This window comes from Dreissena polymorpha, chromosome 12 (genome assembly GCF_020536995.1).
Source record: "Dreissena polymorpha isolate Duluth1 chromosome 12, UMN_Dpol_1.0, whole genome shotgun sequence".
NCBI lineage: Eukaryota > Metazoa > Mollusca > Bivalvia > Myida > Dreissenidae > Dreissena > Dreissena polymorpha.
In genome coordinates, this window is record NC_068366.1 from 48,752,177 (window position 1) to 48,778,104 (window position 25,928).

General features: G+C 35.9%; 1 protein-coding gene across 1 annotated transcript; it reads right to left on the bottom strand.

Moving 5' to 3' along the window:
* Window positions 1–421: 421 nt before the first annotated feature.
* LOC127853525 (oxygen-dependent coproporphyrinogen-III oxidase-like) lies at window positions 422–22,568 on the bottom strand. The gene is made up of 13 exons (XM_052388081.1): window positions 22,278–22,568; window positions 18,313–18,436; window positions 17,574–17,721; window positions 16,613–16,663; window positions 16,096–16,170; window positions 13,413–13,531; window positions 12,306–12,372; window positions 10,730–10,855; window positions 9,523–9,634; window positions 8,270–8,349; window positions 6,176–6,255; window positions 5,633–5,762; window positions 422–4,998 (listed from the first exon to the last, which is right to left on the bottom strand). Exons 2-13 carry the CDS (start codon window positions 18,411–18,413, stop codon window positions 4,912–4,914), a joined length of 1,176 nt encoding a protein of 391 aa, XP_052244041.1. The 5' UTR covers window positions 18,414–18,436; window positions 22,278–22,568; the 3' UTR covers window positions 422–4,911.
* Window positions 22,569–25,928: the final 3,360 nt, after the last annotated feature.

Sequence of the window (25,928 nt, forward strand, 5' to 3'; positions counted from 1 at the left end):
ATCATCTAGATAGATAGGTAGATGTTGTTTAAAGTGATCATACGATTGAAGAACTGTAGGCTTTATTTAATTGAATTGCCCATTTATTAGATCCAAATATTGTAATGGTTTATTAGTGATGTTCCATACATATTAACTAGACCTGTTTTGATTGTCTATATTATCTGATTTGTATTAGTTAGTATGAAGCAAGAAATGTGTTATTGTACTCAATTAGAAGATAACCAGTTTTGCAAAAGAGCTTGTAGATAATTGGGATGTGTGTTTTACACACTGGGTAATGTTGATAACATAACAAGACCAACCTATTGTACAAAATATTATGACAGTGTAACACATGTGGACATTATGTATAACATCGGACAGAAATATAATAAAAATAAGTTGATTGTCTGAATAGAAATTTAACAAATCAAAACCAGACAGTTGAGAGGCTTTTATTTTGATTTGAAATACCAGTAAGTAGATTTATATAAATACATGTATTGAACATTCATCATGCTTTACATTATACACATTTTTCAAGAAATTAGCACATCTATAAATGAACACAATAACACTTAATTTATTTCATACACAAGGACATTAGGGAAACAAAGGACATATTATACATCTAAAACTGCTGTATTCATATACTGCTATACATTTTTTATTCTAAATTATTTACCATTCATCTATTTGTATAAAACACAACATGGTTTTATTTAAGACTGAAATAAACAGTGAAACACATTGACATATAAAATTAAGAACCTAATTACAATAAATGATACATAGGAGAATACTACTAGTATGTTAATCGTTGATTATGTGACAAGACATGGATACACAACTTACAAGAACTATTTAAATAAAAATCTATTAGCATAGTTTCTTGTTGATATAGAAATTATTACTATTGAATGCAGCCTGTATAATGCTATGGCTATTATCCTTCACAAAACACAACAATAGTAACAAAGGATTGTAGTATTGTGAATTTCCATTAGATACTATATGATGTGCTAAAGTTTGATCTATGTAAATTATAGTTTAACAATAATAAATTTACAGGCAATCAATGTTATTGTAATACCCAACAGCTTGTTTTTCATGCAAAAAGCAGTATTTTAGTAAAACAGATAAATGAATTATCTGTCAACGATGGAACAGCTATGTGTTGTTTCCAAACACTGTGTGTCATGTTATTAACCCCAACATAGGAAAAAAACAGAAATCAAGACCACAAAAGGCACTTTAACAATGGCAGCGATTCAGTTAACAATATTTATAAAACATAAAGAAACTGAATTCAATAACATGCTACCCATCATGTTGATTATAACAAAAAACAATAATTTTGGATGATAGTAATGTATGAAGAAAGAACTTTATATAAATCTTAAATGTGATCATGTATTACTACTTAAAGAGGTAAATATGTATGTCTCTTTCTACAATAAAACTATAACAATATAAATATATCATATTCTTAAAAGCAAACAAATACCAGCTGTATTTCTCTGAATAAGGATGTTCACCTTCCAAAATGTTGAATAAAAATAGATTTAATACCTTTCATAGTTGTAAAGAGATTAAATGATAAACTAATTGTGAAATGAATGTCATGTGACCTGCATCATGCAAAAACGGGTCTTATGCAATATGCGGACAGTGTAGCTATGTGAAACAGTTGTATATGGTGTACAAATGATTATTGTAAATAATATCCCAACAAACAATCGAATATTAACAAGTGCCATTTAATAATCATAACTACCAGTGGAATGGACATGAAATATGTGAATGCTGTACAATATTTTATCAAAGAAGAGCTATAAACCAAAAGAGACACATGCATGTATAACTATGGGTATTAACACATTTTTGTTTCAAAAACACCTATGACACTATCTACATGTATACTATTAAACGTGTCAATTTACAATCTTACATATATGATGTCAGTACTGCAAATGCAATTGATGTAAAACAAATTATACTAAACAAAATCAACATTAAAAAATATAACTTAAATTCCATTTTTGGTAAACATCTCAATAAATAAACAAACCAGCATGACTTATTTCATGAAAAAGTATTATTATTATTTAAACTACTAGGTTGTATTTACAGCTGTGTGGCTAGTTAAGATTTTAATATTAATACAAATATCCTTCAGTCTATTAAATATAGACAAAATCAGCTGAAACACAAAGTACCAACAATCTAAAACAATAATGCCAATGACCCTAGGTCACTCACCTGAGATATTTTTTGAGAAAATGTGCAGAGCAAGTTTCTTCAATATTGGTGAAAATAAACGTGACTCCTAGAGTGTTTACATGGTCACACTATATGAGGAATATTGCCACCACCCCTGTCAGCCATGCTTTTCAGACTGGGACCCTTTTCAAACTCAACCAAGGAATCATCAGAACAAATGATCTGAGTTTCATGATGGTTGGGAAAACAATGTGACCATATTTTCCACACCTAAAACCATTTTCGATCACAGCAAAGATACCATTACAACAAATATTCTGATTCAGTTTCATTATAATTTTAAGTGACTTTGAGCATGTTCATTTAAGTTCCACTACAGCCACATAAGGAAAACAGCCATGTTTGTTCAACGAACCAGAAAAATTGTCAAACTCAAGCAAGGAATCATAAGTACAACAGCTCTGATGAAGTTTCATGATGATATGGCAAAACATTTGATTTTTAGAGTGTTAAGCAGGTTTCACTATAGCCATGTAAGCAAAACAGCGACAGCCCCATGCAGCAATGTTTTTTTTAACAGAAAAGATTTATTTTCTAACTTGATTCAAACACCATCACAACGAATGTTCTGATAAAGTTGAAGTCATGATTGGACAAATATGATGCTACTAGAGTGTCCATAATATACATTGCTTTACTCGTATAAAGAAAACTGTCCAGCGCCGTGCAGCCATGTTTTTCAATGGACTGGAACAATGTACCAACTTGACTATGGTATCATAAGAAAAAAAGTTTTGAGCAAGTTTCATGATAGGGCAAAATGTGACTTTTATAGTCTTCACAAGGTGCCCTTATACATGTAGCCATATAAGGAAATCTGCTCCCACCTCTGCCTCCATGTGTTTCAACTGACAAGATGCATTTTCCAAATTTGCAATGATATTTTTAGAAGAAATATTCTAAGTTTCATAATAATTTGGCAAATATGCCAATTTTCAAGAGTGTTCAAGGTTTCATAATATGCATACAAGGAAAACTGCACCACCAGTATGCTATGTGTTTCAACATACCAGAACTATTTTTGAACTGGGCCAAGATATTGTAAGAAAATAATTTCTGTGCAAATTACATCATGATTGGGAATACATGTGACTTCTAGAGTGTTAAGAAGGTTTCACAATCACCATATAAGGAAAACTGCCCCGCCCCTTGGCGGCAATGATTTTCAATGGACCAGAACAAATTTCAATCTCGGCCAACTCTTCATTAGAATAAATGTTCTGAGCAATTTTTAGTATAATTGGTCAAAAAATTCTAGAGAGTTCACAAGAGTATCTTTTTGTTTAATTTGGCCTAGTGACCTAGTTATTTAATCTTCATGAACCAGTTTTGGACTTCTCCAAGATATTATAAGGGCTAATGTTCTGACAAAGTCTGATCACGATTGGGCAATAAATGTGGCATCTAAATGCACACAAAGTAAATGGTGAACACATATGACACACTATGAATGACAGACAATAGGTGATCACAAAAGCTCACCATGAGCATGTTTTGCTCAGGTAGACATGTGTCCATAGAAAACTGATGCCCTCAGATTCCACTGTTGTCTCAAATTCCAGTCATTTTGAAAACATGCATTATGCCGACCAAAATATCAAAACAACAGCCAGAGAGACAATGTAAAAGCCGTACATTATATGCCCCCATTGAAAGCCATGTTATTCAAACACAAATAATTGACTAGATTCTATTAATGCACCATTGTCAGCACCAAGGACTCAAAATGATGATGGTAGAGCTGCAACAATTCACGGCAGCAAATATAAGTAAGTGAATTCTTTTATTAAATTGAGCTTACTATCCCTTTTGAATAGGCTTGTCTTTACCTACATGTATGCATATGTCATGACTTAAAATGCATGCAATAAAAACATGTCACAGTCATCGATAATTTGTACGTACATATATCAATTAATACAGTATTACAGAAAAGTGTAAAAAGGTGAAAGTTTCAGTAAACAGCAAAAATAATGTCATGATAAACTTCTTTAAAAATTTACATAAAACCATAAGTAGAAATCTTTACTTAAGTCTTACACAAGAGCAATTCCACGACAGCGCGCTCGACTTTCCTTATGCTATGTAAGTACAAAAAGGGGATATTTCTGCTCAATTGCAGTCACAGTTTTTGAAATTGGTAAGTGGCTGCACAAAATGACCCTGAATACATATGTGTCTTGTTCTGAGAAAACTGGGCATAATGCATGTGCGTAAAGTGTCGTCCCAGATTAGCCTGTGCAGGCTAATCAGGGACGGCACTTTCCGCTTAAACTAGATTTTAGGTAAAAAGGGACTTCCTTTAAACGAAAAATACCATTAATGCGGAAAGTATCGTCCCTGATTAGCCTGTGCGGACTGCACAAGCTAATCTGGGATGACACTTTACACACATGCATTTTGCCCAATTTTCACACAACAAGATACATATGTGAAGTTTGAAATGAATACCTGTCGGAGAAACTGTGATATGGAGATGTTGCCTGCTTACTTTAAACAAAGCCCAGACATTTACACCGACAAATAAGTGAGTATATTATATAACAATCAAATCAGGCCAACCACAATTGATTGAACAATGCATAGAAGGAATGTAGCAGCTAAGCATGATGGTAGCATCAGCAATGAACATCCAAACCCCTGTATCTACACCCAGTCCCGGGGGTTCTGTAATACCTCTGTCAGTCGGGCCTCCTCTGAGCCGGGCTCGGGCTTGTGACAATACTCCCAGCTCTGTGAATGGCAAGGTAAACATTCAAGTCCCATTCTGTAAATACTGGACTTTATGCATGCGCGTAAAGTGTCATCCCAGATTAGAGAGTGAATTCTGCACAGGCTAAACAGAGACAACACTCTGGATTTTTGTTTAGATGAGACTTCCCTTACCATGGCATGGGTCTTCTCAGATTACTCTTTGACGACACTTTTTGCGCATGCATTAGACCCAGTTGTCCCAGAACATGGCTTATTTGATTCAATCAAAATCTTGTAGGGCTAAATTTCCACTGAAGTATGGGGTCATCCGATCAGATATATTTTTTTGATAACAAATTAATCACCTAAAACTGAGATCATACCTTTTTTAAAACCCCTGCAATAAAGATAAGTCCCCTAACTTGCTTAAAATAATAAGTATTTCATCCAAAAAAAGATGGCAAAAGGCCCTGTCCTCGACCACTGAAAAATATTTTCTACTTTTTTAACAGGGTTATGTAATCGGGCCATTTTGATTAACGTGACTGGTTTTTCACACAAACATTCTCCCATTTGAATAGACAAAATCCCACACATATGGGCAATGATTGAGCCACTCAAAACGTAAAAAGTTGGCCTGGCACTATATGGACACCTGGTAAAGTACACTTACAGCATTTAGTGGAAGGGACATAAGGATGCTCTCGTATCTGGCCCCAGGTGTGTTCAGGCCGAACTTGGTGCCTCTGTCATAGATAAGGTTGAACTCCACGTACCGACCTCTTCTCAGTAACTGCCAGCGTCTGGAAACAGGGATACATGGTGTGTGTGAGAACTTGAGCTTGTCATAGTAGTGACGAATAATAATACCACCCATTGTGCATGTAGTAACATTTAGCAAAATGTTACAATGAAAAATTGAGTCCTGAAGAGAGGTCAGTTTTTAACCAAGAGGCATGAGTCGAACAAAGTTTTAAGAGAACCCCTATACAATGTTTCATACCAAATATTTAACCTTTGGGCCTTGTTGTTGCAGAGGAAAAAGTCTTCTAATAGACATACATGTAAGTCTTCACAAGTCTACAACAGCTGTCCTACATGATGTTCTCATTGACCAACTGAGTGCTTTAGGAAGATCCTAAACATGCTAAAAGGGTCACAAATCTTCTCAGCAATTTTCAATTCTCCCAGACAGTGATTGCCAATCCCAACACACCTGTCTTTATATCCATATGCTTTATCTTTGTTTTTCTTCACAAGTGGAAGATATGAAGGGGTAACGGCGGCTGCACAATCCTGTAATCATAAAACACACTTTCATACAACACAGACAACTTTTACTTTTTGTATATGGTATATTAATAATTTCGACAGAACCATGGACTTTCAGTTCATGATTCTGTAGAAATTATTAATATACCATATACATAGAGAATAATAGCTTGGTGACGTGGATGGAGAATGGTTATCTGGCAAGTCGGAGGATCCTCCTACGAGCCAGATACCGGTAACCATTCTCCATTCACGTCATCAACCTATTATTCTATTCATCCTGTCACATTTACACCATTGAAATATTTCTAAAATATCTAGTTTTTGAGTATTTTGTGTTTAAATATTTAATATGGGAAAAAACACGCGCAAACAAAAACAAAGTGACGTCACGTCATGCAAAGCGCTTAGGCTAGCTTCCATCTTGTTAAACAACAAAGAAATCGAGTTAATCGTTATTAATTCAATACACAAAGACGAAATTATGCTGTTTAATAAAAATGTTTAAACAAACAGTACTTAATATGTATTTGATATTTTTTTAAAGAACAAAGTATATTTAATTAATAGAAAATAGTAAAGGCATGCGCATGCGCTGAGAGCAACTGACGGATATTCGAGGTCACGTGGTCATCTAGCCTAATATTTTTGGGGATATTAGGCTACCTGGTTATTGTGCTGATTTAAAGGCATGTGACAGGATAAACAAGGATATCAGTAAAACTGATGGATGCTCCCCAATGATGCTTTGTAAATATATGGGTTAATTGTGTGGAAAAAAGTGAGACCTTGAGAAAATCTAATATTAGCCTCAGTGACCTTGACCATGACCACAGTGACCTCAAACCTCATCAAAAGGTAGAGGTCCATGCAAGGTACCTACATGCCAAATATGAAAGAGATCGGTAAAGTATTGAAGGTACTATGAGGAACTGTAACAAAAGTGTGACGAAAAAATCTATTATCAGCCTTGGTGAGCTTGACCCCAGTGACCTCAAACGCCATCAAAAGGTAGAGTTCCATACAAGGTATCTACATGCGAAATATGAAAGAGTATTGAAGGTGGTATGAGAAACTGTAACAAAAGTGTGACGGAAAAATCTATGATTAGCCTTGGTGACCTTGACCCCAGTGACCTCAAACGTCATCAAAAGTTAGAGGTCCATGCAAGGTACTTACATGCCAAATATGAAAGAGATCAGTAAAGTATTGAAGGTGTTATGAGAAACTGTAACAAAAGTGTGACAGAAAAATCTATTATAAGCCTTGGTGAACTTGACCTTGACCCCAGTGACCTCAAACGTCATCAAAAGGTAGAGGTCCATGCAAGGTATCTACATGCCAAATATGAAAGAGATCGGTAAAGTATTGAAGGTGCTATGAGAAACTGTAACAAAAGTCTATTATAAGCCTTGGTGACCTTGACCCCAGTGACCTCAAACGTCATCAAATGGTAGAGGTCCATGCAAGGTATCTACGTGCCAAATTTGAAAGAGATCGGTAAAGTATTGAAGGTTCTATGAGAAACTGTAACAAAAGTGTGACCGTACGGAAGTGTGGAAGGACAAACTGGCAAAAAAGAAACCACAATAAAAGTCTCACTTGAGACATGTCGAAACTAACCCGAACAATATGAACAACTTTGAAAGAGGGTCACCAAAGAATCATTCCTGTGAAGTTTTGTTAAAATCTGTCAAGATGTTGTTGAGACAGGGTAGTTACAAAAATTATTTAACTCTGGCAGACGCTTACGGATGAGGGATTACACAGTATTCTAAAAGCTATCCATGAGCATTATGTTCTCAGTTGATCTAAAAACAACATCCAGTGCTTACCCTACCTCCATACATTTTTTCTGACTATTGTCTGAAACGCAGAATAATATTTAAAGGCCTAATAATTTGCCTATATTTATCCCTCCCCCCTGCCTCCCCACCCAATTTGTAAAACCTTCCCTGGCATGGATCACGTCCCTTGGCACTGGCAGAGAGTACCTGCCCTATATACTGATGTCTCCCCCTGTCAGTATCAGGCTTACTGATACAAACTTGAAGAGATCCTCTTGGTCCCCGTCTTCCAGATCATCAAAGAATATTCCACCCACGCCCCTGGTCTCACCTGATGAGAAAAACTTTACGTCAATGGTATGCTTTAAAGTAACAATCACGCTAAAAAATATCGAATATTTCGTTAAATAAAGCTAACCCCAAAAAAAATCAATGTTTCTTTTAGCAAAATGCAAAATTTCAACGTTAGATGTTGTCTGGTAGAATTGATTTAACGAGATACAAAATGCTCGTTTTTATTTTTTTGTGGCCACAAATATCTCTTATATCTCCCGTAAAATATCCGAACATTTACAGTAGCCGTATGTATTGGTGAGCGTGATAGTGACTTTAAATAATAATCTCCAAACAGTTACAAATGATTTTTAGCCATTAGACAGAAGACACCAATATTTTATGATAAATCTGCAGAAAAAACAAGTTCACCTAGAAATGGCGCGGCAGAGGCCAACACGTATCCCCACGCCGCATGTTTGACCCAGGGGGTACCCCAGGGTTGATAATGGGGCCATGCATAGTTGAGATTGACCGTATTGTCATAAGATATGTTTAGTATCAATTTTAAGTAAGTTGGCGTAGAAATGAAGAATTTATAGTAAAAGGCAATTTGGGTGGGGGTGGTCTATGTGGGCGAGGGCATCCCAGGGTTGGTAATGGGGCCATGCATAATTGAGATTGACCGTATTATCAAAAGAGATGTTCAGTATCAATTTGAAGTAAATCGGTGTAGAAATGAAGAAGTTATAGTAAAAGGCAATTTTGGGTGGGCGTGGTCTATTTGGACGGGGGCGCCCCAATGTTGGTAATGGGGCCATACATAGTTGAGATTGACCGTATTGTCATAAGAGATGTTCAGTATAATTTTGAAGTAAATCGGTGTAGAAATGAAGACGTTAATGTAAAATAACATAAAAAATGAGTGAAAATCTCTGACGTGGCACCATCCCCAACCCCCATAACTTTTGACCCAGAGGTCAGATCAAAATTCCAAATAGTGCAGGGTCGCACACATGCTCATAGCTACCATGTGTGTAAGTTTCAAGGTTCTAGTGCCTATAGTGTAGGAGGAGATAGTGGCCAGGACGGACAGACAGACGGACGGTGGAGATAACCACAATATCCCCACGCTTTTCAAAAAGCGTGGGGATAAAAATATTTTTTATAATATGTGAATAATAAGCATACTACACAACAAACTATGGGTCAGGAATTTTCATGCCAATACCTCTGTGCGGAATTAAGAAGTACGAGTCACACCACTTCTTGAAGTCCGGGTAGTAGCTTGTACTGTGCTTGTCACAGGCTTGCTTCAGGGTCTTGTGGAAATGCTCCACATCCTGACAAACAAAACAGTGAACATATGAGCCTTGTTATGCACAGGCTAATCAGAGATTACACTATCCAACTAAATTGGATTTTTTTTTAGAAGAGACTTCCTTCAAACGAAAAATTTCAAAACAAGAAATGTGTTTGTTAGAAACACTATGTCCCCTTCTGCGCCGCTTTGAAGCTATATATTTGACCCTTGACCTTGAAGGATGACCTTGACCTTTCACCACTCAAAATGTGCAGCTCCATGAGATACACATGCATGCCAAATATCAAGTTGCTATCTTCAATATTGCAAAAGTTATGCCAAATGTTAAAATTTGACGCAAACACACAAACAAACACACAAACAAACCAATAGACAGTGCAAAAACAATATGTCCCCCACTATAGTGGTGGGGGACATCTGAGTTGACTGAACCGGATAATCTGGGACAACACTTCACACACATGCATTTTAATTCTGCTTTTCCCACAGTTGAGCTCAAATAGTAAATTCAATACATACACAGTGTCATCAGTATTTATAGGACCGGATGATATGATTTGCATATTTTGAAAATCTAGTGTTTTAGATATAAGGGCTGAATCTAAGTACCTCAAACACTTATCAGATCATTAATTTTTATTTAAGATTAAGAAACATTATAGTACAGTCCACACAGGTTAAACAGGGCTGACACTTTTAGCTTTTTTGTTTCAAGGATGACTTTTCTTAGTGAAAATCTGTTCAGGTAAAAAGTGTCGTCCCTGATAAGCCTGTGCAGACTGCGCAGGTTAATCTGGGACGACACTTCATAATTATGCATTAAGCCCAGTTTTCCCTCAATTACTTTCTCCAAGGTCATACACCCGCACCCAGACAAAAAAATAATAGCTTTAAAAAATACAAAGATGATATTTCTTTGTCTCAGTAGATAATACTTCTTAATTCAATAAAGATCAAAGAAATTCATATTTACCTTAAATGCAAGTTTTATATTATCACAGGGTATAACGTATCAATTATCTATTTAAACCAACTCATTTTTTTTTCTTCAATTATCTTAGTTCACAATTTAAGAGCAAGATAAAACCTCTGAATAAAGCCTAACGTCACTTACAGCGTCATCCAGATAGTAGGGCGTGAGGTCGGTGCCCCCTCCAAACCACCAGTGCTTCTTTCCCTCCTCATCGGTCACCTCAAAGTAGCGATAGTTGAAATGCACCGTCGGAACGTTGGGGTTCCTCTGGAAAATAGTACAGATCACAAGATAGTTGTTTTGTTTACATGCTGGTTCAGAAAAATACATTCTTGATTTGCCTGAAAGATTGATTCCTGTTTAAAAAATACTATATTTTGGTACATACCAGAACAAAACACTTGTATATAATTGACAAAGCAAATAATTGTACAATGACCTGAATAAAATAAGGAAATTACATAAATTTCTTTTTGATGAATTTGCTATGTCAGAATATTTAGCATCCTAAAAGAAATATCAAATGTTTATAGGGCAAACAACATACTATAAACAAGAGATTGCCAAGCAATATGGTCCCCTACCGGTGAAACTCCACCATTGTCAGATTAAAAAAATTAATATTTGTTTCCATAGCAACAAGAATTTTTGATGTAATGAAATGACATGCATAATCTCCATATTGCCATCTAACCATGTTTCAAGTTGCATGAAAAAATATGAAGAACTTTTAAAGTTATCGCAGTATCCAGAAAAGCGTGGCAGACTGACTGACATACATACAGACAGACAGACAGACAGACAGACAGACAGAGTGCAAACCATAAGACAAACAAGATGTGTTTGTGAAACACATGTCCCCCTATATGATGTTTGACCTTGTAGGATGACCTTGACCGTGTGAAGGATGACCTTGACCTTTCACCACTCAAAATGTGCAGCTCCATGAGATACACATGCATGCTAAATATCAAGTTACTATCTTCAATATTGCAAAAGTATTCATAAAATAAGCGATTTGGGCCACATATTTGACCTCTGACCTTGAAGGATGACCTTGACCTTGACCTTTCACCACTCAAAATGTGCAGCTCCATGAGATGCACATGCATGCCAAATATCAAGTTGCTATCTTCAATCTTGCAGAAGTATTTATAAAATAAGCGATTGAGGGCCACATATATTTGACCTCTGACCTTGAAGGATGACCTTGACCTTTCACCACTTAAAATGTGCAGCTCCATGAGATACACATGCATGCCAAATATCAAGTTGCTATCTTCAATATTGCAAAAGATATTCATAAAATGAGCGATTTTGGCCACATATATTTGACCTCTGACCTTGAAGGATGATCTTGACCTTGACCTTTCACCACTCAAAATGTGCAGCTTCATGAGATACACATGCATGCCAAATATGAAGTTGCTATCTTCAATATAGCAAAAGTTATTGCAAAATGTTAAAGTTGGCGCAAACAGACAGACCAACAGACAGGGCAAAAACAATATGTCCCCCACTACTATAGTGGGGGACATAAAAATGTTCATAACACAAATGAATGCATTAAAAAGCTCTTAAGGAACATTGAGGATAATAAAAGTGGGTGTATCAATCAACAACTGTTGGAGAAAATGGCCGTCAACAAAATATTTATTGAAATAAAAGATACATTTGTGTCAACATTTATCTGAATATAAATGAAGCCAATACCTACAGGGTGAATAACACTACTGATTCCTGTGGCAAAGAAGGGCAAATTTTTCCCTGAAAGTGTCTTTCCCCTGAAAAAAGAAAAATCATTTATGAGAAATGTGGAAGTTATTGATGCAAGATAGTTAAAATCCTTGATGTGAAATGGAACAAATCTTTGAGGCATAACAACAAATTCCTTGATGCAAAACAGGAAAAAACATTGATGCAACACAAGAAACAAGGGACAAAATTGTCACAAAAACCAGGTTTTCAATTTGAAAAAAAGTCTGATAAAGGGTGACAATTCAAAATGTGCATTGTTACTGATTGTTCCTAGTTACCCCCCTTGTGTCAAATTCAATCTATTTTTAGTCACGGCAACCTTGACCCTGGAGATATCAACGCAATTCTTTTGCATGACACACCGGCCAATGATTGTGAACAAATGTACCGAGCAATTTTAAAATCTCACAAAGAATGATGTAGCTATGGCCCGGACAAGATCATTTCTGGCCATTTTTTAACTCAAAGTGTGACCTTGACTTTGGAGAAATCGATGTAATTTTTTCGCGACACACCATCCAATGATGGTGAACAAATGTGCCAAATGATTTAAAATCTCACAATGAACGACATAGTAATGGCCCGGACAAGCTCGTTCCGCCCGCCCGCCCGCCCACCTACATTCGCCAATGTGGTTAAAAACATTGATGCGAAACAATTTTATTTAAAACATATGCGTCTCATTAAGGCACTGAATACTAAAAGCAAATATGAAGAAATGCAAAATGTATGGATGAAAAACTTCAAAGCATTGAGTTTCTTTTACTTTTCATTTTTGGCTCGATTGCTTCGAAAGTGGTAGTAATTGTCGACTTAAAGATCTTGATGCAAGATCCTCAAGTTGGTATCAAAATTGAAAACTCCTGATTGCAAGTAAGACACAATATCTATTTGTTCTCTTGATACTTGTTAAACATTAATGAGTTTTGTGCGAAAATCTAGGAGCCCACCTCTAATGTATGGGCTGACCCCAAATAGGTGCCATTCAATATTGGACGTTTTCAAATATAATCCCAGTATAATATCCATCTTTATTGCAATCGTCCAAGAAATCTGTTTCACTGACCTTGACTTCATCTGTTGAACAGCCTGTTGGGGCAGGTTGCCAGTGACAACAGAGATGTTGACACCAGCTTTTTCAAACACGCGACCATCTTGTAACACGCAGGTAATACCTCCACCTCCCTTAAAAATAAACAAGAGGGCCATGATGGCCCTGTATTGCTCCACTGTTTTTTTTTTATGCGAAAAAAGTGTGCAATGCGCATGGATTGAAAAGTACTCAAGCATGTGACTTTCTCTTTCTATCCCTCGTCCCACTGGGCGCTTGAAGTTGGAAGGGGTGAACATTTTTATATATGGAAAACGTTACTACAGTGTTAACTACCGGTAAACAGACTTAAATGCCCGGGAATTGTCGCACAGGTCCTTTGCTTATAAGTAGGTACATTTATCTCTCCAAAAGATATTGTGGTTCTTTCTATTTCACATATTTTTAGATGCTACATTGATTTCCAAAAAATAAAATAAATAGTTGTGCATCTGCTTACATGTATCAATAGATTTTTTATTGATAAACATCTCCCATGCTTCAAAAAGTAAAGATAATGTCTACAAACAGACGCAAAAAGACTTGATTCCCAGGCATGCATGTAGGTTTGTTGTTGTTGTTGTTGTGACCTTGGAACTCATTAAGTAAACAAAGTCATATGCAGAAATGTTTTCGATCGTGCTTTTGAACTGATGGGTTATCATATTAACGGCAAAAAAAGCTTATAAATTTAATTTCTTTGTAGATATGGGATGATTAATTACCAAATGCCATTCTCGACCTTCCAATAACTAACTTCTTCTGAAGAGTTTGTTTTCGTTTTGAAAACAGGACTTCGGGTTTCAAAAAGGAGAAATTGCTCATGATGAGCAATTTTTCCTTTTATCACAATGATTTCTACCCCACCCAGCCAATTTATAAATAGTCCTTTACAATATTATTTCTCGTCTGCAATCTCTTTCAATTTGGGGCAGTCCAAAATGTGTCGTTTGGTAAAGGGTTAACATTTATGGATAGTTAACATGTTGGTCTACCTTTCACGCTCGACATGTATGCATTTATCTCTAATAATTAAAAAGTTATTCCAAGTGTATTTTGATTTTCCCATAATGGATAAATAGCAAAAACGCATAAACATGCAAAGTTCAACGACACTTCTGTGGCCATGTTTTTTGAAAAATCAAATTTTATTGAACAACTTTTTAATGGAAGTCTTCAAGGGATACATTTGGCCCCAGGCGCATAATTTGAACAAACTTGGTAGAGAACTATAAGATGTCACTACATACACAATTTGGTAGCCCTAGGCCCAATGGTTATGGACAGGAAGATTTTTAAAGTTTGCACAAAAGAGGCTTTATATAAGCATATGTTCAGTTTTATGACCTGGGGCAGGGTCAAATTTGAGCCCAGGGGAATAATTTGAAAAAATTTGGTAGAGGACTATTAGATGTAACTACATACCAAATTTAGTAGCCCTAGGCTCTATAATTATGAACAAGAAGATTTTAAAAGTTTGCACAAAATTGGCCTTATTTAAGCATAATTATGTTCATTTTTGTGACCCCCGGGGCAGGGCCAAATTTGACCCCAGGGGCATAATAGAAAACTTGGTAGAGAACTTTAAGATTTTAATACATACCAAATTTGGTAGAAATAGGCCCAATGGTTATGGACAAAAAGATTTTTAAAGATTGCACAAAATAGGCCCAATATAAGCATTTGTTCAATTTTGTGACCCCTGGGGAATGGTCAAATTTGATCCCAGTGGCTTAATTTGAACAAACTTGGTAGAGGACTATTAGATGTCATTACATACCAAATTTGGTAGCCCTATGCCATACAGTTATGGACAAGATTTTTTTTAAAGTTTGCACAAAATAGGCCTTATTTAAGGGTATGTTCATTTTTGTGACCCCCGGGGCGGGTTCAAATTTGACCCCAGGGGCATAATTTGAACAAACTAAGTAGAGAACTATTAAATGTCACTACATACCAAATGTGGTAGCACTACGTCCTATGGTTATGGACAGATAGATTTTTAAAGTTTGCACAAAATAGGCTTTATATAAGCAAATGTTCACTTTATTGACCCCCGGGCGGGGTCGCATAATTTGAACAAATTTGATAGAGGTTCACCCCAGGAACATGTGTGAGAAGTTTTATCAGAATTGGACTTGTAGTTTAGGAGAAGATATTTAAAGAAAATGTTAACGCACGCACGACGGACACATGACCATGACATAAGCCCTGCTGGCCTCCTGCCAGTGGAGCTAAAAATGGATATTACATGTATGTATGTTAAACTTTATTGGACAATCTCTTTACTATCTTAGAAATGTCTGAAGTTTCTATTACTAGTGTGTTTTGAGTAATAAAAATGATCAGAACTTCATAATGATGCATATATTCTTAAACATTTACTTTACTTATTGCATGACCATGAAATGTTTTTTATAAAGATATTGCATATTAGCATTCAGACAAATTTACTTTTTTAATTAGATTTTCATTTTCTTCATTTTTGTAATCATATTGTCTGAAACTATTGTTCGTTGTTTTCTTCAGAAATTTTTTCATTTTGTTCGTTGCCGAGGTCCTAATGGAAGAGTTGATAACTCCCAATTCCCAAACATACCACAATCCATGCATTAAATACATGTATTTTGACACTACCTATATAATTTCTGGCACCCACCTCTTTTCGGGACCATTTATCCACCTGAAATTTCTTCCCATCTTCCTCTGCCTCAAGAGCCCTGCAGAACACACGCTAAAATACAAAGGCGAAAATGTTTTCCTTATAATCATGAGCAAATTACAATTTTTGAAGAAATACAATTTAAGTATTTCAAGAAAATAAAGTTGTTATTTAACAAACGAATACATTTGGTGGGTAAACTTAACCCATCAACACATGTAAGTGGTTAGCCAGCAGTAAGAGATCAGATTTTTTAATCATAGTAGACTTTTTGCAGAACTATAGAATCCCATATCAGCTCCAGATTGAAATTGCTTAGATATTATATCCTATGCAAAAAGCATCTTTATGCACCTTACAAGATTACATGCGAGCAAAGATACAAAGTTACTATAATAGTTTGTTGTCAAATAATGCACTCTCAGCAGTACAGATATGCAGGATTTAAGTGATGATTGAAGCATTTATCATTGGACAACAGATATGCCCCTTTAAATTTCCAACATGTTCTTACCTGAATATCCATTATCATCATCTCCATTTTGATTCTCATTAGGTCCGGATTCTGAAAGATGGAGAATAGCTTTATTACATCAAAGCACAATGGACAAAACAGTCCTTTCCTATTTTAATTTCAAATTGGATCACTGACAGTTAAAAAACTTAGAGAACTAGAGCTACAAAATGTCATGGTATCTTCACTGTGTTCATAGGCATAATGAGGACAGTGGTCTAATGGTAGGATGCTGCAGGTCCAGGGATCGGAAGTTACCTGGTTCGAAATCCTATCTGTCCACTGGATTTTTTTAAAGTAAAACATCAATCCAATGATTGCTCCTCTCCACTCTGGTTTATAAATGGTTACCTGTGAAGGAAATAAGCGAATGTGCCATGGCTGCATACTGCGCCAAGTGTAAATTGAACACTTACACCCCAGTGATCTGGAAGTTAATGTGAAATTCAGCTGAAGATATTGCGTCATCAATATCAGACTATATACCCATCCTTTTTTTGACCTTTAACCTTTATTGCCATGAAACATGAAATAAGAAAACTCAATGCATACATGAATGTGTTTGTGTCAAGCAACATAATTTTTGATGGCATTGGTACAATATTTCACTTAATTACATAGCAAACATTGCATGTAATTCTTCAGGTTGCATTTTATCCGTGCAAATAGTTCATGAAAGTGAGAACAGATGGTGTCAGCAGTGTATGTCTGCTTTTTCTCAGCAGCTTTAAGCACAGTTTATGCATGTGATTTAAGTGTCATCCTCAACGAGCCTGTGCGGTCCCATCTAGAATGGATTTTCATTTGGAAGAGACATCCTTTAAAGAAAAATACCATTAAAGTGGAAAGTGTTGTTCCTGATTAGCCTGTGTGGACCTCACAGGCTAATCTGTGATGACACATTACCCACACGCATTTCGCCCTGTTTTCTCACAACAAGGCTCATTTTTTATAAATATACCTTCTCCATTTCTTTAGGGTCAGTGATGGGGGAAGACATCCAGTCCTTGTTGTCCAGTAAAGTTGCTGCCAGCACGCCCCGGGGTCTCATACCACTGTACAATGCCACCATGGTCAGAGATGTGCCTGCCACGCCTGTCATCACCCATCTAAATGGGCAGACATTTGTTTAATTGCTTATTTTAACAATCTTTATAAATGAAATTGCAATCACCTGCTGTGCAAAAAACTATGTTTGGACCATTGACCTTGAAATGTGACCTCAGGTCAAACAATGCCTGTCTAATTGGCCAAATTATTTGGAAATCCATCCGAGATGGACCAACATTACAGTCTGGAGAAAGTGTTAGGGGTTGACAACTTATATTTACCTTTAACCTTGAATTGTGACTTTGACCTTGACCTTTGGGAAATGGTACTTCCTTGTTACATTAGATCCCAGCGGCTTGTTTTCCATTTTTTACTTTTGACAAACTGCACATTTTGAAAAACAATTCATGGTGGACAAAGTTATGCTCCTGACCAAGACTTAATGGATTTTTTTAATGATTGTCTGACCTTGGACCATGAATTGTAAACATGACTTTTTACACGGCTAATTACTGCCTGCAAAGCATTGTCTCCTCATTATTTGCATATTCATCAATTAGGACAAACAGTTTAGCTTAGGCTAAATTGATTGGCGTTTTTTACTGTTAAATAAACTATATTTTGTCAATATAATTTAAACAAACTGTTACCTCCATGGTTTGGCTTTCTTTCCAAACTCTGAACGAGCAAATGTAGAGAGATGCCTAACAACTCTTGCATTGGCGAAAGTTCTTCTAATGTGGACCAACATAGCTCACTAAATCAGTCAATCTTCTGTAATTAGATAAAACAAAATAATACAAATGCTATTATATTGAAGACCAAAGTCAGAGAGCAGTGATACAATTTTTTTTTAACAAGTGGCACGCTTGTCCCAATAAAAAAATCACTTACAAATCTGACAATTTCTAAACGGAATTCCCTTATTTTCCTTTTGACCTTAAATTGTGACCTCAAACTACGACCCAAGGACCTGGTTTTAGTATTCACCCCTCAGTATGCCTGTAACTACTGCAAAGTTATTAAAAAACCTTCATTTGCTCAATACTATGGTTTGACCTTGATTTGTGACTTTGACCTTAGACCAAATGACCTGCATCATGCTGATATTTTTATCCAAATTATCTGGATAAAGATATTCCCAATTGACAATCCCAGAAATTAAGAACTACCTGGTTTACCGCCCCTAAATATTCGCACTCGCCGCCATAACGGTACTGAAGAACAAAACAGGGAAGCGAAATTATTTTATCAAATATATATGAAGATTTTAATAGTTTCTGTTATCGATCTGATCATCAAATTATAGTTCTTTTTTTATGTGATTAATAGAAACAAGATTCATCTGCATTCTTTTAATAGTAATACAACTCTGACAGCATGAATTAGGTCTTGATTGTAACTTTATGTGTTATTTGAAAGTGACGTGTGATATCTGATCTGCATAACAGTATCCAAACATGTGCAGACATCTGGTGTCACGGTCATATCCATAAATGCATTAAATTCACACTAGGGACATCGCCTCCCATTGAGCAAATGAGTTTGTGCCTCTATCGCAGATGTTTTTTTTAAGATAATTATCTTGCTGAAATTGACAATCTGTAATAAATTAACAAAAACATCACGTAATTATTTTGCATTTTTATTTTTTTACTGTAAATTCAAACTTCATTAAGAAAATTTAATAAAGACATGTTAGGGAAATGCAGAGAAAATTATCGGAGCTTTATCAGTTAATTTAAGGCTCCATTTTTTTCCTGTTGGGCATTTTTATCATAAATTTAGATTTTATTAAGAAATCAGTTTAGTGAATATTGAGAAAACAAACAAACTTTATTTCAGGCTATGATATTACCTGTAAAACGTTATTTAAATGATAATTTTAAAATAGAGTTATAGGCAAAAGCTAATTTGTACATTTCAATAAAAAAAATGTCTGATATCTTACACATTTTTGCTAATGAACAGCCCCGGTATTTGTTCATTCAAAATCACAAAATTCATTTTTGGCTGGAGATTATTGTATTTGCTTGAGAGCGATAACTAAAATATATTAATAAAACACACTTTAAGACTTAACTAGATACATTCTTTTAATTAAAAAAGTTGTCCTGAAAATTAACAGAGTTTCGCTAATTAATATTTGCGGACCAATTTAAGTTTAAATCAAAAACTTCATTTTGTCTATATATTTGTATATAATATTTAAAACGACAAAGGGCAATATCAAAAACGAAATATAACATGTTTAGACAAACCAAGATATGTACCATTCAATAAAAAAAGTATTGAATCTTACAATATTTGTGACACTGATCTTTGACATTGAGACCTGGATCTTGCACGCAACACTCTGTCTGATTAGTCTCTTGCCAAGTTATTTGAAATCAACACATCCTGAAAAAAGTTATGCTCCTCACAAAGAATCAAGCACAAATTTCTACAATTTGCCTTTAGAATTTGAATTGTACTCTTTGGCCTAAGAATCTGGTTTAGCACAAAACACTCCATCTCTGATTTCTCATCATGCTGATAACTAATTAGTTTTTTGAAGTTATTTGCAAGTCCAGCCATGCTTTAACGGAAAAAGTAAAGATCCAGACTAAGTGTAAAGTATGCATTTCCTAAATTTGACCTTTGATCTTTGGTTATCTAAACTTTGAACCAAGGTAGCTGGTTCTTATTCACATGATTATATCTGGTCATGCTGATCACGTAAGACAAGTTATATGAAAATCCATTCATTTCCTTAATTTGACCTTTAACCTTGAATTAGTAACTTGACCTTTGACATAGGGACCTGGTTCTTGGGCATTACACTTTGTCTCATCATGATGAGCCCTTATACCAACTTATTTACAAATTATCCATGGTAAAGAAATTTTTTATCTCGACAAAGTGTTACAAGAACATTGCCTAAATTTGACATTCGACCTTGATTTGTGACCTTGACTATGGACCTTGAGAAAATGTTCTTATATGCCACACTCTGTCTCATCATGAAGATTTCTTTTGGAAAGTATACAACATGAAAAAGCTATTCTCCAGACAACATGTTAAGTACACATGTCCCAAATAAGACTTTCAAATTTTAATTGTGACTTTTAACCTCATCTCATTTTGCACGCAACAGCATGCTGATAACTTATGGCAAGTTCTTTTCAAAATTAATTCATAATGGATAAAATTATACTCAGGAGAAATATTCCCTCCTGCTTGAAGCCGCCCGCAGCCTGCTTGGGTGTTCACATTATATGGCCAGTGTTCAAGTAGGGGGACCCATTCCCAATAAAAAAAGTATATATTTTTCCCACATTGGACCTAAATATTCCCAATTGAAGAATTCCAAGAATTTTTTCCAAGATTTTTTTTTTAAATGAGTCTCAACATTTATATCATCTAAAATCCAGCTCTATAAGTTGAACCTTAGTAAATACAATATTGAAATCACTTTTATTCTCAATTTTAAAGTATTTGTTAGCAAGAAATTAACAACACTAGTTTCCCAATTTTCGTCTTAACATCGCGATTTTCCCCAACGCAAAGAGTCCCTGTCCCTTTCCAAATATGGTGAAAAAAGAAGGGTTATAATCATATTGTTTGCATTATATGACAACTTAAATAATAAAAGCTCACAGCTGAGGAAATAGCGCATCATAAGTTCAGTAGAAATTTTCTTTTTAATTTTATTTTCATTATTGAATATTTGGTGTGTTATGAAACGTCCTGGTAGGGGTCAGTAAGGCTCGATTGGTCATTGGGTACTACTTAAATGTATCCCAGGTACGCAAAATATACTAACATGTACCCGGCCAATTTAGACTGTACCCGAGTTTTATTCCCGTCCAAAATCCGATGTCGTAAAACGCGCTACGGAATACAAAATAAAATTCTCTTTGAAAAAAAACATCTTGCTTAACATGATTTTTTTTAGCAGGAGTTTCAATAATATAGAGGCTATTTTACAGAATATTGACATAAATATGAACACAATTAATTTGAAACAAAATGCTGAATGACCAGTTTAGCGTTAGAATTCCCAGGTACGTTTCAGTATATTTTCTGGGGTACAATGTGTAAACTTAAAGATAAATACAATAAATTTACAATTGTCTTCAAAAAGCTTTCAGGATTTAACATTTTATTGTATTTCAGGAATTTGATTACTTTGAGAAATATCGCACTCATCAAACTGCCATGGCTTTGCATTTTATGTCGTATATTATTACAGTATGATTACAATAAATATGTTCGTTTGATATTACATAGTTTGTTAAAGGGATTCATTCGTCCCATCCAAAATAATCAGACAAGAACCACAACTTGTTCATTTCCCAAGCCGCAAAATGCGTAGCTAAGCAATAAGTATATTAACCTGGCTCTGGCCTTTACATTTAAACACCATTGCAGAGACTGAATATATTTGTTTTTGTACTGAGAGAGCTATGAATATGTATGATACAGAATACCGAAATAATCTAGGAAAGAAATCAAGTGTATAATTTATGCTAAAGAACTTTAAGAAGTTCACTAATGCCAGGTCAATATTGCCAATTTATTGGAGAGCTACATTTGGACTTTGTGGTATATCAAACACAAACTCAGGGCTAACCTTGTGAATTCAACCAATCTGTGACCGTTGATCAGGTATGTTGCATGCGGCGTCAACCGCGTGTACACTGTACATGAAATCGTCAACGTCGTCAAAAATTTAATCAAGGGTTAAAATCTGGAACTGTATTAAATTTGTAAATCATTAGTAACCAAATGAGAAAATTAACACGTGGGCACCAGCTAACGTTTGAAACAACATTGTATGTTGAACTTAAATTAATCTTAAAAAATGAATGCATAAATATGCACGGCTTAATTGATTAATTTGAGTTAGGCAGACCAAGTCATGTTTCATCAATCGCACATTCTCGGCCCTTTCCGTCAAACATCGGATAAGTACCTCGAAGGAGATAGTATGAATACACATTTCGGAAGCGGTATTGCAGTCTACCTACGCGGGCCTACGCGAATCAAAATTATATAGTAAAAACAAACATGGCCGGTTTTGCGAGTTGTTTACATTTTGCAATGATGAAAATGGGGATTTTCTATGCTCTGAAGCCAGAGCAAGTACAAACTCTACAGGAATTATGGACGCCATCGTTGTTATTGTTTTTGATGTTGTAACATTCTTAGAGTGGTATCACGTGGGCGGACTACTTTCAACCCATATTTCTCCCGAGTCCGATTATGATAATCTGCGAGGGGTACCGAATGATGTTTCATGGGCGCAGCCATATTTTACGGCAATTCCCGAAAATATCTGGCGTTGTCGACAAGGAAACGAAAGGTGTCTCGTAGTGTTTGGTACCCGGTTCGAAAACAAACCGTAAGTCTTCCACAGACCAAATGAATATCGGGCGTGATTGCTAGAGTAAAGTAAATCACTTTGACAATAAAGAGTCTATCCAAATATCAAAAGACAAATGTTGAAAAATGTATGTCAAATATGATATAACGACGCTTGTGTGAAATGTGTGACCGAATTTGCTACACTCAAGAACATCGCAGGTGAAGTGTTTTTCTGGCATTACGATACTGCTGAGATATCGGATATATTACTTTTTCCGTGATCTATGTGTAACGTAATCACATCATGGTCACACACCGTTGCAGTAGCAAAACGATAAACATTTAAGTTTTAAACGAAAATCGATTTAAAAATGTATATACCTCGTAAATTCGTAACATATTTTAATACTTGGTTTATACTTAGGCTGAAGTTATGAACCATTTTAAGTGTTATATATATATATATATATATATAAAATATATATATATATATATATATATATATATATATATATATATATATATAAATATATATATATATATATATATATATATATATATATATATATATATATATATATATATATATATATATATATATATAATATATATATATATATATATTTAATATTAAACTAATTTGCATGTTATAAAGTCAGCCTAATCTTGATGAGTATCTTATTGCATTTCACAATTTCAATTTATTTCAATCCATATTACTGAACATGATTTGTGAGTAATTATAATAATGTTTCAAATCAATAAACTATATGAAATATTAAAAAGAAAATTTGTTGAGGTCTTTATTAATGTGTGATTTATTGCGATAAAACGATCCTGCTAAATGGAGCTTAAAAGCAAAATAACAACATATGATTTCATTTTATGAAACAAGTTACAAACAATAGATCATCATCATCATCATCATCATCATCATCATCATCATCATCATCATCATCATCATCATCATCATTATCATTATCATCATCATAATCATCATCATCATTGACAGGTCAGGCCATTGAGGGAAAATAATGGACGACGATACAGAAATCCTACACCAGTTAGGTCGGTTGTGGGCTGCTGAGAGTAATTCATTCATGTGGAGTGATGATCACTCTTTCACGTTATCCATCCAACTTTTATTCTGACGGCCTCGACGGCGACCTCCATCTAGCGTACCCTGAAGATCATTCCTGCACAGAGAATCGTGTCTGATGACGTCTCCAAACCAAGCCAGCTTTCGTCGTTTGACGGTCGCCAGTAGGGGCTCTTGTGGGTCAACAAGTGTTGCCGTCATTGTACTCATTGGTCTTGTTCTCTCTGTAGGAGATGCGGAGCAGTCTTCGAAAACAAGGCCTGTATCCTGCGTTCTGTGACTGCGTGAAGCGTTCAGGTCTCGCAGCCGTACAGTAGCATGGAGTCTACGCGGGACTTGTAGAGCTTGTACTTGGTTGGGAAGCTGATGGACCTGCTTGTCAACAACCTGCTCAGTCTGGCCATCGTAGAGATCGTACAGGTCGCCACGGCACTTCTTATACGGACCTCAGCGGTACTGGTACCATCCTTGGGCAGGGTTGCTCCTAAGTACTTGCAGAAAGTCTCTACAACAAGCTTCTCACCGTTCATGTTGATGTCTGCACTGGTGTTGGTCATGCTGTTCACCACTATCTTCGACTTCTCCGTGCGGAGCTCTATCCGTGTGCTCCTGCTCTTAAATAGAGTCTGTTGGTGAGATCTTGATGTTCACTGCTGGTGCCACCAATGAGGTCAATGTCATTAGCGAATCTGATGTTAGAAATGGATCTTCCACAGATTGATATAGAGGTGTGATGTTCTTGGAGAGTCTCCTGCATTATCTTCTCAATGAAATGGTAAAACAGACGTGGGAGAGCAGACATCCGTTACAGACGCCGCTTGATGTCTTAAAGAAGTCCGTCTTCTGTCCATTGAGAAGTACTGCGCTGCTTACGTTTCCGTAGGGTTCTTGGATTGCTTGCACTATCCCTTCGTCAATTTTGAATTCCCTCATAACATACCACAGGCCATCATGCCGCGATCGATCGAAAGCTTTCTTAAAGTCGATGAAGTTGTGGACGAGATCGCGTTCTTGCTGCAGGTGTCTCAATGGTGACTCTGCTGTTACAGATCTTTTCCACTGTGCTCCACCCATCTCTGAATCCAGCCTGCTCTTAAACTATTAGTTGCTCGGCCTTACTGTTCAATCGATTGAGATGATGCGTATCACGACTTTCCTCGGATGACTGATGAGGCTAATATTGCGGTAATTCTCGCAAAAATTGAGTCTGCCCCTTTTCGGTAGTATGATGACCAGATACTGGGTCCACTCTTTTCGCCACTGCTATACATCCCAAATATGTTGGCATATTGCCGTCATTGCTGAAGTCGTTGCTTCTCCTCTGTGCTTAATCAGCTTCTAGTCTGGGATTGTTCTGAACGAGACTGGGGTCTGGTTGAAGCGGGTAGTTATAGAGGTCGCTGCAGTATTCTGTCTAGCTGTTTAGGACTGCGTCACTCTCGATCAGGAGATTCCCGTCAGCGTCTGCTATAACACTGGGAGAGGGCTTTGTGAGGATCTTGCGGGTGCTGTAGGCTTTCTTACTGCTTTCTTACTGCTGCCTGTTATCATCACTTTGTAGATGTTGCTCCTCAATACACTCCTCATTGGCCTCTATGCTTTTCTTTCTCACCTCCCTGTTCGCTTTCTGGTATTCTGACATAGAGTCCAAGCTGGTGTACTTCGCATTCCAAAAAGACAATAATCAACAGCCATTACATCTTCAAGGCAACATATCTTCAAATGAAAGGGACATTTGTAGTAAATTTGTACCAAATATATATTGTATATTAATAATTAAATGACAATATTAAATGCAACACTACCATACTACAAATT

Excerpts from the sequence above, each read along its gene's own strand:
- LOC127853525 (XM_052388081.1), bottom strand. The coding sequence starts at position 18,413 with ATGTTGGTCCACATTAGAAGAACTTTCGCCAATGCAAGAGTTGTTAGG. Across the intron at positions 13,532-16,095 it reads ATAAATGGTCCCGAAAAGAG|GGAGGTGGAGGTATTACCTG; the intron begins GTGGGTGCCAGA and ends TTTATTTTTAAG. Across the intron at positions 8,350-9,522 it reads CTTCTTAATTCCGCACAGAG|GTGAGACCAGGGGCGTGGGT; the intron begins GTATTGGCATGA and ends TTTTCTCATCAG.